General features: G+C 43.0%; 1 protein-coding gene across 5 annotated transcripts in view; it reads left to right on the top strand.

Moving 5' to 3' along the window:
- The window catches only part of flnba (filamin B a), a 218688-nt gene extending 208403 nt beyond the window's left edge, over positions 1-10285 (top strand). For all 5 annotated transcript variants that reach the window (XM_072472407.1, XM_072472408.1, XM_072472406.1 and 2 more), the window contains 2 exons: positions 1224-1427; positions 8760-10285. In XM_072472407.1, coding sequence (XP_072328508.1) covers positions 1224-1427; positions 8760-8947 — 392 coding nt within the window. In that variant the 3' untranslated portion in view covers positions 8948-10285. The remainder of the gene's footprint in view (positions 1-1223; positions 1428-8759) is intronic.
- The last annotated feature ends 3670 nt before the right edge of the window (positions 10286-13955 follow it).

The following is a 13955-nucleotide window of genomic DNA, read 5'->3' as shown; positions in this document are numbered from 1 at the left end:
ATTTTGTAATGTGGTTTTCTCTAAGTTGGGGGTGAAGGCCTAGAGGGAGCTTTGCTTTGCATTTAATATGCTTCATACTCTTGGTGTAGGAGTGATGGCTGGAAGCAGTGTTATAGAATATTTTTTTTGAACTGATGTGTATTGCCACAGCAGAAGTGTTGCCCAAAACATTACATTAAGCATTAGAGAGAACTGCATATCCTAAAAATATCCTGAATACAATTTTGTTAGTGTATAACTCTATATGTTTATCTTGAGTAACCAAGTGATGCCGACGAATATTATAGGCTATTGCTGCAGAAATCTTGATGAAACAAAATGGTATTTTGACGTACTTGCAAGAAGAAGATTTATCTTTGTAGAAAATATACTGCCATTTTAAGCACAATTGACATTCAAAGGTGGGCAGATCAATTTTCCAAATTGGGTTATCGAAGTGAGAACTTGGCTCATTTGTCATTTACAACCCATGCATTAAGAGCATGTGAGGTCTACAAGAGTTTTGATACTGAAACTAATTTCAAATTGGTTTAAGATTGCTGCTAATCACAGGAAATCACTTGGCAGTTATCATGGAAACATGAATTTGGGAAGCTGTTAAGAATATTCGGCTGTTAATTTTGGGAGGAATTAAATGTATTCCTTCCAGGAATTGAAGAAAAGCTTGGCATTTTAAAATAACTATACAGTATGACTTCAAATGCTCAACCAGTTGAATTTTCATTTTGTTCCTGAAATGATCTGGTTAGGCTGTATAGTAAATGTTAGCTCCGTGCAGGCATATCCTGGTATCTATTCGGCAACACAGCAGCAGAAACTGTTGGCAAGTGTGCTGACTTAATTTTCAAAAATATAATTGGTCGCTTAAAAGTGTTAAAAATTGAGGGAAAAGTAATGGTCTCTGTTTGTGCGGTATCAAGAATGAAGGGTGGAATTATGGCTTTACATTTTTTTTTAATTATTCTGTCTTACAATTTGCTAACGCAATGAAGCACTTAATTTCTTGTGGAATTGATTTGTTAAAATAGCCAATTATTTTACATTAATAATGCCTTCACGTATACCTAATTGATTGATTGATGCATGTAACCAGTAGCAAAGGTGCCTTGTTGAGGTCCTACCAGACTGAAGATGTGGCATCTGTTTTATTGAATGATGATGTTTTGCGATCTCAAGGTAAATTATTAATTTTACCTTTTTTTTTCCTCTTCAACCTCCCCCAGGTGCTCGACTGATTGGTGGTGGCAATACACATGAAAGCTCGTCTATTATGGTAGAATCTGTGACCAAATCTACAACAGTCAGCTCTTTTAGTGCTGTCCCACAATTTTCATCTGATAGCAGCAAAGTGGTGTCCAGTGGTGCAGGTCTTTCTATTGCAAATCTTGACCAGAAGAACTGCTTCTCAGTGAATTGTAGCAGAGCAGGTAATACTAGCTCTAAAACCTGAATCGTACCATTGTAGCCTAATATTGAGGCCCAAGACTGCTGTATATTAATTTTGTCTTTTGTAATTGATCCTGTCATCTACTTGGTGTGTGGAGAGCATACTTTGGCTTCACATGTAGGTGGTTTGAATGTCTTGCAGCATTTGTGCTTCTCCTGGTTTTCAGCTAAATAAAATGGAATAAGCAGTTCAGTTATTTGCTTTGTCCATTGACTAGCCTCTTGTATTCTGCCTGGGACTGTTATGGATATTTGGACAGGTTTTTTCAAAGTTCTGTGTTAAAGATTACAAATTAAGGCAGTTTCAAATTCTATTGAAGTCTGATTTAAAATGTGATTTTCTTTTATACTTGCTCATTACAAGTTTTTTTTTTTTTTTTTTTTTTTTTTTTTTTTTTTTTTTTTTTTTTTTAAAGCTTTGAAGAGTGCAAGCTTAATGGGCATGATTCTCCCAAAAGGAAGAAAGTCCCCTAGCAAGCGTGTTTTCCAGCACTCCTAGGGCCGAGAAACACATGGCTATTCAACGCCATTCGTGTTTTATAAGGGGCCTGATCGGGGAACGCGTGACCGAGGCCGCACAGAGCCCCGTTTTGTAGAGTGGGGAGCTCCGCTTGCCAGAACTCTTCAATTGTAGTGAGAGATCGGGGTGCCATTTTTAAATTAATCTCCAAGACCCCCAAAACAATCCCCGGCCTAGTCATAATCTTGGTCCAGACTTAGACAGAAGAGCTGCATTCCAGCGGTGAGGTGAGAGTGACAGCCTTTTACCTTGTGGCATCAAGAAGCCTGAGCAAACTTCAGTCATGAGAATTGGGAGTCCAGGGGAGATAAACTTCTGGTTGGAATCATTCCTCGCACAAAGGAAGATGTTTGTGACTGTTGGGAGGCTGAATATCTCAACCCCAGGGCATCCTCTAGGTACTTTCCTAGGCCAAACCACCTTTCAACTGGTTCAATTGTTTTCACTCCAGTCATAAGGTCAGAAATGGGGATGATCAGCATTTAGTACCTCTGTAACTTGTCAGTTCCTGCAGCATCCTGTGCATGCAGCAGCTCCTGGACAATATTCAGACTTGGGCGAGGGCTAATAAGTAGTAAACGTGGCAGGCAATTATCATTTCTAACAAGACTGAATTTAACCATCACCAGAGCCCTCATTATACTCTTGGGATCACCTTTGACGAGAATTTAACTAGACAAGCCATATAAACTTGCATATAGAGGCTGGAATTCCTGCAGCAGTGTAACTCCAGTCCTTGCTCCTCATTGCTTGTCCACCATCTACAGGCTCAAGTCAGGCATGTGATGGAATACACTCGCGCTTGCCTGGATGAGTGCAACACCAACTACATTATCCAGGACTTGACATCCCATTCACTTCCTCTGCACTGGTGGACAATGACAGCAGTCTGTATTAACTATAACCTGCATGGCAACAACAGTTCACCAAGCTTCTTTCAATAACATACAAAGAACAAAAAAATGTACAGCACAGGAACAGGCCCTTCGGCCCTCCAAGCCCATGCCGACCATGCTGTCTGACTAAACTACAATCTTCTACACTTCCTGGGTCCGTATCCCTCTATTCCCATCCTATTCATGTATTTGTCACTATCGTCCTGCTTCTACCACCTCCTCCGGTCGCGAGTTCCAGGCACCCACTACCCTGTGTGTGTATATTAAAAAAAAAAACTTGCCTCGTACATCTACTCTAAACATTGCCCCTCTCACCTTAAACCTATGCCCCCTAGTAATGGACCCCTCTACCTTGGGGAAACGCCTCTGACTATCCACTCTGTCTATGCCCCTCATAATTTTGTAGACCTCTTATCAGGTCGCCCCTCAACCTCCGTCGTTCCAGTGAGAACAAACCGAGTTTATTCAACCTCTCTTCATAGCCATTGCCCTCCATACCAGGCAACATTCTGGTAAATCTCTTCTGCACCCTCTCTAAAGCCTCCACATCCTTCTGGTAGTGTGGCGACCAGAATTGAACACTACTCCAAGTGTGGCCTAACTAAGGTTCTATACAGCTGCAACATGACTTGCCAATTCTTATACTCAATGCCCCGGCCAATGAAGGCAAGCATGCCGTATGCCGCCTTGACTACCTTCTCCACCTGTGTTGCCCCTTTCAGTGACCTGTGGACCTGTACTCCTAGATCTCTCTGACTTTCTATACTCTTGAGGGTTCTACCATTCACTGTATATTCCCTACCTGCATTAGACCTTCCAAAATGCATTACCTCACATTTGTCCGGATTAAACTCCATCTGCCATCTCTCCGCCCAAGTCTCCAAACAATCTAAATCCTGCTGTATCCTCCGACAGTCCTCATCGCTATCTGCAATTCCACCAACCTTTGTCGTCTACAAACTTACTAATCAGACCAGTTACATTTTCCTCCAAGTCGTTTATATATACTACAAACCGCAAAGGTCCCAGCACTGATCCCTGCGGAACACCACTGGTCACAGCCCTCCAATTAGAAAAGCATCCTTCCATTGCTACTCTCTGCCTTCTATGACCTAGCCAGTTCTGTATCCACCTTGCCAGCTCACCCCTGATCCCGTGTGACTTCACCTTTTGTACTAGTCTGCCATGAGGGACCTTGTCAAAGGCCTTAATAAAGTCCATATAGACAACATCCACTGCCCTACCTGCATCAATCATCTTTGTGACCTCCTCAAAAAACTCTATCAAGTTAGTGAGACATGACCTCCCCTTTACAAAACCATGCTGCCTGTCACTACTACGTCCATTTGCTTCCAAATGGGAGTAGATCCTGTCTCAAAAAATTCTCTCCAGTAATTTCCCTACCACTGACGTAAGGCTCACCGGCCTGTAGTTCCCTGGATTATCCTTGCTACCCTTTTTAAACAGAGGAACAACATTGGCTATTCTCCAGTCCTCCGGGACATCCCCTGAAGACAGTGAGGATCCAAAGATTTCTGTCAAGGCCTCAGCAATTTCCTCTCCAGCCTCCTTCAGTATTCTGGGGTAGATCCCATCAGGCCCTGGGGACTTATCTACCTTAATATTTTTTAAGACTCCCAACACCTCGTCTTTTTGGATCTCAATGTGACCCAGGCTATCTACACACCCTTCTCCAGACTCAACATCTACCAATTCCTTCTCTTTGGTGAAGACTGATGCAAAGTATTCATTTAGTACATCGCCCATTTCCTCTGGCTCCACACATAGATTCCCTTGCCTATCCTTTAGTGGACCAACCCTTTCCCTGGCTACCCTCTTGCTTTTTATGTATGTGTAAAAAGCCTTGGGATTTTCCTTAACCCTATTTGCCAATGACTTTTCGTGACCCCTTCGAGCCCTCCTGACTCCTTGCTTAAGTTCCTTCCTACTTTCCTTATATTCCACACAGGCTTTGTCTGTTCCCAGCCTTTTAGCCCTGACAAATGCCTCCTTTTTCTTTTTGACGAGGCCTACAATATCTCTCGTTATCCAAGGTTTCCGAAAATTGCCGCATTTATCCTTCTTCACAGGAACATGCCGGTCCTGAATTCCTTTCAACTGACACTTGAAAGCCTCCCACATGTCAGATGTTGATTTGCCCTCAAACATCCGCCCCCCAATCTAGGTTCTTCAGTTCCCGCCTAATATTGTTATAATTAGCCTTCCCCCAATTTAGCACATTCATCCTAGGACCACTCTTATCCTTGTCCACCACTTTAAAACTTACTGAATTGTGGTCACTGTTCCCGAAATGCTCCCCTACTGAAACTTCTACCACCTGGCCGGGCTCGTTCCCCAATACCACGTCCAGTACCGCCCCTTCCCTAGTTGGACTGTCTACATATTGTCTTAAGAAGCCCTCCTGGATGCTCCTTACAAACTCTGCCCCGTCCAAGCCCCTGGCACGAAGTGAGTCCCAGTCAATATTGGGGAAGTTGAAGTCTCCCATCACCACAACCCTGTTGTTTTTACTCTTTTCCAAAATCTGTCTACCTATCTCCTGCTGGCTGTTGGGAGGCCTGTAGTAAACCCCCAACGTTGTGACTGCACCCTTCTTATTCCTGATCTCTACCCATATAGCCTCACTGCCCTCTGAGGTGTCCTCCCGTAGTACAGCTGTGATATTCTCCCTAACCAGTAGCGCAACTCCGCCACCCCTTTTACATCCCCCTCTACCTGCCTGAAACATCTAAATCCTGGAACGTTTAGCTGCCAATCCTGCCCTTCCCTCAACCAGGTCTCTGTAATGGAAACAACATCATAGTTCCAAGCTCTAAGTTCATCTGCCTTACCCGTAATGCTTCTTGCATTAAAACATATGCACTTCAGGCCACCAGACCCGCTATGTTCAGCAACTTATCCCTGTCTGCTCTCCTCAGAGCCACACTGTCCCTATTCCCTAGTTCTCCCTCAATGCTCTCACCTTCTGACCTATTGCTCCCGTGCCCACTCCCCTGCCATACTAGTTTAAACCCTCCCGTGTGACACTAGCAAACCTCTTCAAACCATCAAGAAGGACATGGTGTTACAGACGCCTGGTCAGCCCTCGACAATGGCTAAGAGATTAAACCAGATGTCTAATATTTTAAAGTTTTTAAGATGGTGCAGAAAGATCGACCCAGTAGTTATCAAAAAATGGGGTTTGGTTATTTTATAAACCAACTTTATTGAAAGAAAATAAAACCATATTTAAACTCTTGAACTTCAATTCTACCACTAATAGATTACATGTAGTTTCTTAACCTTAACTCAATCCGTTCTCATTGAACACACGGCTCTGTTTCCACTTACATAGGCAAGCAAAAATAATTCTAGTTCCTTTAGGAGCCCTTTTCGGAAGTCTATGTCTGGAACAGTTTTCTTCGAACTCTGGGTGACCTCCACTGCCTTCTGCTGTAATTATTCAAAGAAGCACTTCTTTCTTTCTCTATTCTGCCACTCCCTCAGAAAAAGGTTCTTCCCTGAGGTGGCTAGACTTTAATCCCTTAACGAACTTGACTGATTGCCTACTCTTATTTATACAAAAGAACAGACAGCGCTATGCCATTCATATGCATCTATCCTTCCATTGATTGACAAATAGATTATCAGACTCTGATGGGCTGATGCTGGTCAAACAAGGTTGTCCCGAATGGCGATGGATCATCTTGTGCATGCATTCTTGGGATGCTGTGACTCAGCCAAGTGCGGGTCTATTAGGCTAACCGTCTTTTCTTTTCAGTCTTATTTAACCCTTAAATTGCCTGCTACATCTTTGATTTCTGGACCCAAAACCTAAAGTCCCTATCATGACGATAGGAACACTGACCTGCAGCTTCCCTCAAGTCATTCCCCATCCTGACTTGAAACCATATCACCATTCCTTCACTCACTGGATCAAACTCCCACCTTAACAGCACTGTAGGTGTGCCTACACCACATGGGACTGCAGTGGTTCATGAAGGCAGCTCACCACCACCTTCTTGAGGGCAATTGGGGATGGACAACAAATGCTGGCCTAGCCAGCAAGGCTCGCATCCAATGAATGAATGTTCAAAAATAAACCAATTCGATTGCACAGGTGAACAATGCCACTCCCTTTACTTAAATTCCCGCATTGCTGGCTTGGAGTCATCGAAGCACATAAAACCAGACATACTGATTTATTATTAAGTTGTTTTTTTTTGGTTTGTAAGCATGTTCCAGTTTGAGGAAGACCACAAATTTAACATATGAAGCACTTTAGTGAGCTTCATTACATTAACATTGTCGAACAGAATTTGACAGTTACATGAGCTATTGACCAGTTTAGTCAAAGAAAATGTAGGTTTGAAGGAGCATCTTGGAAGCAGCATGATTTAAGCCTAGTATTCTGGAGCTTGGGGCTGAAGCAACTGAAGACATAGTAATGGTTAGTGATAAATTGGTACCGTCAGGCTGGGGCAGTTTTGGAGAGATGGGGGAGGGGCAAGAGAACAAAGATGGGAGTTTCAAAATTGAGGCATTCGGGCTACAAACAAATTCTGGTCAGCAAACACTGAATTAGGATGTGGCTAGCCGAACTTTGGATAAGGGTACATGATGAGGTCAAAGTCGGAGCTTATCTGCTGCTGAAACCTTAATTTGAGGCAGGGGCAGAAACTGGTGAAGAGTTGCAAATTGGGTAGATCATCTATTAAATAGCTGTAATACCAGCACATCTGATTTTCATAGCCACAATATCAGTTCTCTATGGGTATTCTCTTGTATTTGTTGATTATATAATGTTCTTGGTAGCTTTATGATTTGAAATATAAGCTATTTTCAGAATGTCTGTCTGGTTTTATGCCTTGGTGACTCATCCAAGCCAGTGACGTGGGGATTTAAGTAAATGAGTGGAGTGGCACACCTGTGTGGTCTTAGAACCATAGAATTGAGTGCAAAAGGAGGTCATTCGGCCTTAGTGACTGTGCCGACCCTACGTAGGCCCACGTTTCTTCTTTTCCCCACCCCTACCCTGTCCTATCCCCAAAACTCCATCTAACCTGCACTACTTTGGATCGTGGGACGAAACTGGAGCCACCTGGAGGAAACCCACGAACACTGGGAGCAAGTGTAAACTCCCCACAGACAGTCACCACGACAGGAATTAAACCTGGGTCCCTTGTGCTGAGGCAGCAGTGCTAACCACTGTGCCATCTTGGTGTTGAATTTATGCTCATGATGTTTGGAGCAGATGAAATGCTTGATGTCTTTTTATTGCATTGAGTATTTAATTATGATGCACTGATTTTGTTGGAATCAGTTTTCGGGCTATCCATTACCTCCTTTTTCTGGGTCCCTTGCCCTCCTTGTCATCTGCTAATTCAATTTATTTAATTTGAACTGGTGGTAGAGAAAATAGCCAAAATATAAGGAATATATGTTAAATTTCAAATGGGGAAATTTGGGTCTAAAGTGGCCTGCCAATGGGAGAAATAAAAATGCTTTCACAGTTTTTCAGGCTGGTGCCCTTGCTATGTTTTTTGCATACCATTTACTGTATCCATTGTACTGTTTTGTTTTTTGCAGGATGGGTCAGAAGTAATAAGATGGGGAACAATGTGCAATGCAGTCTCTTAAAAGTGCTTTATGCACAATTCAGAATGCTCTAACTGAGGTCCAAAAAGTTGTTTTTTCAAACGAAGTACTTTGAATTGGGGGAGTTTTTTTAAAATTCAATTGTGTAACTGTTTGAATTTTCTCTCTTGCTAAATGTGCTGAGTAGGGTGCTGTTTGAATCTTTGTGCAGTTGGATCTGTACCTGTTTTAGTTGAACATAATTCCACTGTTTATGAAACTAACTGTTTAATAAATAACCGACTTTCTCTTTTCTTTAGGTTCAAATGTACTACTGGTTGGTGTTCACGGACCCACCATTCCATGTGAGGAGGTATCCGTGAAACATGTTGGAAATGAGCAATATAATGTAGCCTATGTAGTGAAGGAGAGCGGAAGCTATACTCTTGTTGTAAAATGGGGTGACGAGCATATTCCTGGAAGTCCATTCCATATTACAGTTCCTTAAAACAGGCCGTCTCTCGCCCTCCCTCCGTCTCTCTCAATCTGGCTACTTCAAATTCAACGCTCCACTTCAGTATCTTGAGTTTTCAAAGGACACTGCAATTGCATGACAGCTTAAACGTTACAAAATGGATGCCATTTTTCAAAAATGCTGCTGAATCAGCTGCAAAGAATGGATTGGGTAATTGAGTAGAAATGCCACAGCTATTGTATGTAGAAACTGAAGATTGTATGGATTTATATATAAATATGAACTAAACTGGGTCAATTATAAAACTGGATTAATGTATTGGGATTTCTTTTTGCCAGCCCTGAGTTTTGGTCAAAGCCATATAGCTGCCTGGGTTTCAGATGGACTCAAGCTCAAATGTGGAAAGAGGGAATCCCATTCTGAAATGGTTTATTCGATGCCATGCTTTAGTATAACAATGAAACAGGAGCCAGCCGAGCTTCTTGGTGCCATTTGATTAGGGGGGACTTGAGCACTATCTTGGAAGATTTTCCACAAGAATGTGGGAGCAGCTCAAAAGGTTTTACAATATTATTGGCTAATCGGTGGAGACTCCAGAACTCTGGCCTCCATTTCTGCAGATATTGTCCATCGCATAAACACTGATCTTAAATTATTTGCTGCTGGGGGAAAACCATGCTGCTGTGGTTGTCTTTATCACAAGTTTCATTGTCTATTGTAAGCTCCGTAACATCAGTATCATCTAAGGAGAGGACTGATTGGAATAAGAATGTTAGGCAAGGTAAGCTTTTTGTGAGCATCCAACTGGTAAATGCCAATTGGTCCTACCTCCCCCTGAAGCCAGTGCTGCTTCAAATGTTCAAATAGGGTAAACCTGGGATAATCAGCAAACCAGACCAGCGTCCTTGTTGGAAATATTCGGCCTCTTAAGGATATTTTTCCTTTCTCCTTTATCAATCAGTAGTGCTACAATTTTAGATGTATGTGGATATTTGGTCTTGGTACTTCAGCCAAAATGAACTGGCCCCAAAAAGCAATGTTAAAGGTTGCTCACCTGACTAGTGCATAATATTTGGGTAAAACATGAATAGGTCAGTTTGTTGTACAGCTGAATATTTTTGTTTTAAACTGAAATTAAAAGCTACTAAATTGCACAACTTTTTTAAAAACTGAACTTCTAAAATCTATTTATACTCTGGCCTTAAATCTTACAAAAATATTTTTCTTGGAGCTGATTTTTGTTATTGGACATTGTAGTTGAGTTTAAAACATGGGGAAGGATGGATTGTCATTTTTACAATGCTTTGTGCCTTACTGTGAAAAGCTTAATGTACCTGAGAACTGACTCAATAAACTTCAATAAATGTACAATTTTCAGGTGTTTGAAATACTTTGTATACAATGTGGATGTTAACGTCTAGCACCAATCGTGAGTCCACAGATAATGAACCGTGTCCAAATGCAGCAAGACCTGGACAATATCCAGGCTTGGGCTGACCAGTGACTAGTTACTTTTGTGCCACACCAGGGCCAGGCAATGATCATCTCCTACAAGAAATGATCCTAACCATTGCCCCTTGACATTCAATGGTATTACCATTGCTGAATCCCCCCCCAAATCAACCTGGAGCTTACCATTGATCAGAAACTGAACTGGAACAGCCATATTAATACTGTGGCTACCAGGGCAGGTCAAAATGAGTAACTTGCCTCCTGACCCTCCCCAAAGCCTGTCCACCATCTACAAGGCACAAGTCCAGAGTGTAATGGAATACACTGCGCTTGCCTGGATGAGTGCAGCTCCAACAACACAAGCTCGATACCATCCAGGACAAAGCAGTGCTCCTCCTCGCGCAAAAATTCAAACTCTTCACCACTGACAAAAACAGTGGCAGCCATGTGCACCATCTACAAGGTGCACTGCAGTAACTTATTAAGGTTCCTCAGACAACACTTTACAAACCCACGACCACTACCATCTAGAAGGACGAGCAGCAGATACCTGGAACCCCACCACCTGAAGGTCCCCGCCCCCCCAAGTCACTCACCATCCTGACTTGGAAATATATAGCTGTTCCTTCACTGTTGCTGGGGCAACATCCTGGAAGTTCCCTAGGAGCATAGTGGGTGCACCTACACTTCCAGTACTGCAGCGGTTCAAGAAGGTGCTCACCGCCACCTTCTAAAGGGCAACTAGGGATGGGCATTAAATGCTGGCCTAACCAACAATGCCCACACCCCGTAAATGAGTTTATTTTTAAATTGCGTTTCCAACAAGTAGTCTTTTGTTCCAGCAAATAATCATAGTCTGTCCCTGATTCAATAACTTTTTGCTGAGGGTATCCTAGCAACTGCTTAACACTTGTTAAATCTATAGTCCTGAAAAAAAAGTATCAGCATGCCTGTTTGCAGTACCTGTATCCCAAACATGTTCCTTCTCGAAGTATAACCAAGAATTTCTGAACAGGAAAAAAATTGTTGATTTTCTCTTACTACTGAATTGAATAACCTTACACTTCCCACATTTATGTTCCATCTGCCACCTTGTTGCCTACTCCCCTATCCTGGCTATTTCTGTTTGCAGCCTCTGTATCCTCCTTGCCACTTAATTCCCACATAGCATTCTGTTGTCAGCAACCATTATTGATGCATCACTTTTCTTTGTCTAAGTCATTGGTATGAGTTCTGAATACTGACATCCCAGCACTAATCCTCGTCATTCCACTAGTTACCGCCTGCCAATATGAAAGTGATCCTTTTTATCTCTAGACCTTTTTGTTTCCTGTCTAATAACCAATCCTCTTTCTAAGCTAATATATTACCCTCCAATGCCATGCACGGTAGCATAGTGGTTAGCACAATTGCTTCACAGCTCCAGGGTCCCAGGTTCGATTCCTGGCATGGGTCACTGTCTGTGCAGAGTCTGCACGTTCTCCCCGTGTGCGCGTGGGTTTCCTCCGGGTTCTCCGGCTTCCTCACGCAGTCCAAAGATGTGCAGGTTAGGTGGATTGACCCTGCTAAATTGCCCTTACTATTGGGTGGGTTACTGGGTTATGGGGATAGGTTAGCGGTGTGGGCTTGGGTAGTGTGCTCTTTCCAAGAGCTGGTGCAGACTCGATGGGCCGAATGGCCTCCTCTGTAAATTCTATGAAATATTGCCCCACCCCCTCCACACACACACACACACCAAGCAGCAGCCTTTTATCAAATGCCATTTGGAAAACCAAGTATACTAAAACTACTGGTTCAGACTGTGTTTCAATTTGGAAAGGGCACACTATATCCTGTTGTTAAGGCCAAGGGACAATCTTCATCCCAGGCCTATAATCATTCACTTCCACAACTTTAAAGATAGCCAGAAGGTCCTGTAGATGACATGGTGTGGTGGGACCTGGCTCCAAGAGGGAGTGAAGATTTCCCCCTGTCAAGACTTTTCGGCAGCGATAAAACATTGAAGCTTCGATGAAGTTCGAAGGCAACTGGACAGGATGAGGCAGGCTTTCGTACCTCTTTTTCATCGAGTAGCAGAACGGTAGGCAATCCTGATCAACAAGAACATCCCTTGACAGTTGAGACTTGGGCAAAGGACAGGTGTGGTAGATATGTAAATCATTAGAGTTCCAGTGCATGGAGACACTGTCCCGGTAATGAATGTGTACAGACTGCCAAATTACTCTCTGGAGTTTGGAGTTTATCATGGAGGCTTTTTTGGACACTGCAGAGTTGGCTTCAGCTAACTGCCACCTGAACCCTTGGTTACCTGAACCCTTGGTTACCAGGACTCCTCCCACACTGCAAGCTAAGGCATTGGCCTCTGCATGTGAGGAGATGGGATATGGGGATGCTTGGAGGGCCCAGAGCCTATGGATCAAGCCTTTATAATGTTCTTCTCAGTCTTTCATCAGTCCTACACTAGAATTAATTGTTTTGTTTTGATCCTACACCTGGGTACCTTCCAGGCCTAGGTCATGGTGGATTGATGCCTCTCTGCCGAGAGATATTTAATTTACTAATTTCAAGGAAGAGTTAGTTGGGTTTTTTTCTCCGTTAACTCTATGCCTGATGTTTCTCCTTCCATTTTATGGGAGATGTGTAAGGCCTATAATTAGAGGGCTGATTGCCTGGCCAAGAAAAGACCGGGTGCAGGAGTACCAGCGCCACTGGCAGTCTGTTCAGCAGAAGCAAGAGGGGTGGGGGATGCTAATAGGCAGACTCCTAAAAGGCAAATATTGAAGGTTAACACAGCAAGAGTGGCTCTCTGTTCCTTATTGGCTCAGCAGGCTAGGTGCCAAGTTTGCAAGGTAATAGTTGTATAAGTTTGGGAATAAGCAGAGTAAATATTTGGCATTGTACATCATTGGGGGAGGGGGTGTGGGGTGCGAGGATTATGAGGATGGAGGAGATTAATGAGGCTTTTGATTTTTATGTGGAATATAGATTTCAAATCTGTCTGGGGATGTGATAACCGGTATGGATCTTTTTTTTTCTTTTCTCTTGGGCTTCCACAGTCTATGGAGAACCAGCGCCTGGTTCCTAATGCTCCGATCACCAAAGATGAGTCGGCTGCAGCCATTAAAAAGCTTTGGCTGGGTAAGGCCCCGGGGCAGATTGGTTTTGGGCGTGATTTCTGTAGGGAGTTTAAAGATTTGTTCTTGGAACTGGCATGTATTATCATTATTTTGCAGAACTGTTGTTGCTGCTGACACTTTGAGTCTAATTTCTTTTGGTTTTGAAAGCAGGTAAAGATCTGGAGAAATGTCTCGTACAGGCCAATTTCTCTCCTGAATGTTGATCTGAAATTGTTGTCTATAGTTCTGGCGAAGCTTGGAAGATTTCTTCTGATCCAGACCTGGTTTATTTAGGGCAGATTCTCTGTAACAATGCTGAATATGATTTGAGCTTTTCAGAAATGGGCACTGGATGGGTGGGGAATCTGGATGTGGAAAAGACTGGTGTATACGTATTCAGCTTGAGGAGGATGTGGATTCAAGTATATCATAGGCCTGTGGTGGCAGTGATCACGAATGGTTTTAAGGTAGAA

Source organism: Scyliorhinus torazame, chromosome 13 (assembly GCF_047496885.1).
Source record: "Scyliorhinus torazame isolate Kashiwa2021f chromosome 13, sScyTor2.1, whole genome shotgun sequence".
Classification (NCBI taxonomy): Eukaryota; Metazoa; Chordata; class Chondrichthyes; order Carcharhiniformes; family Scyliorhinidae; genus Scyliorhinus; species Scyliorhinus torazame.
This window is presented reverse-complemented; position numbering and strand designations above follow the sequence as displayed.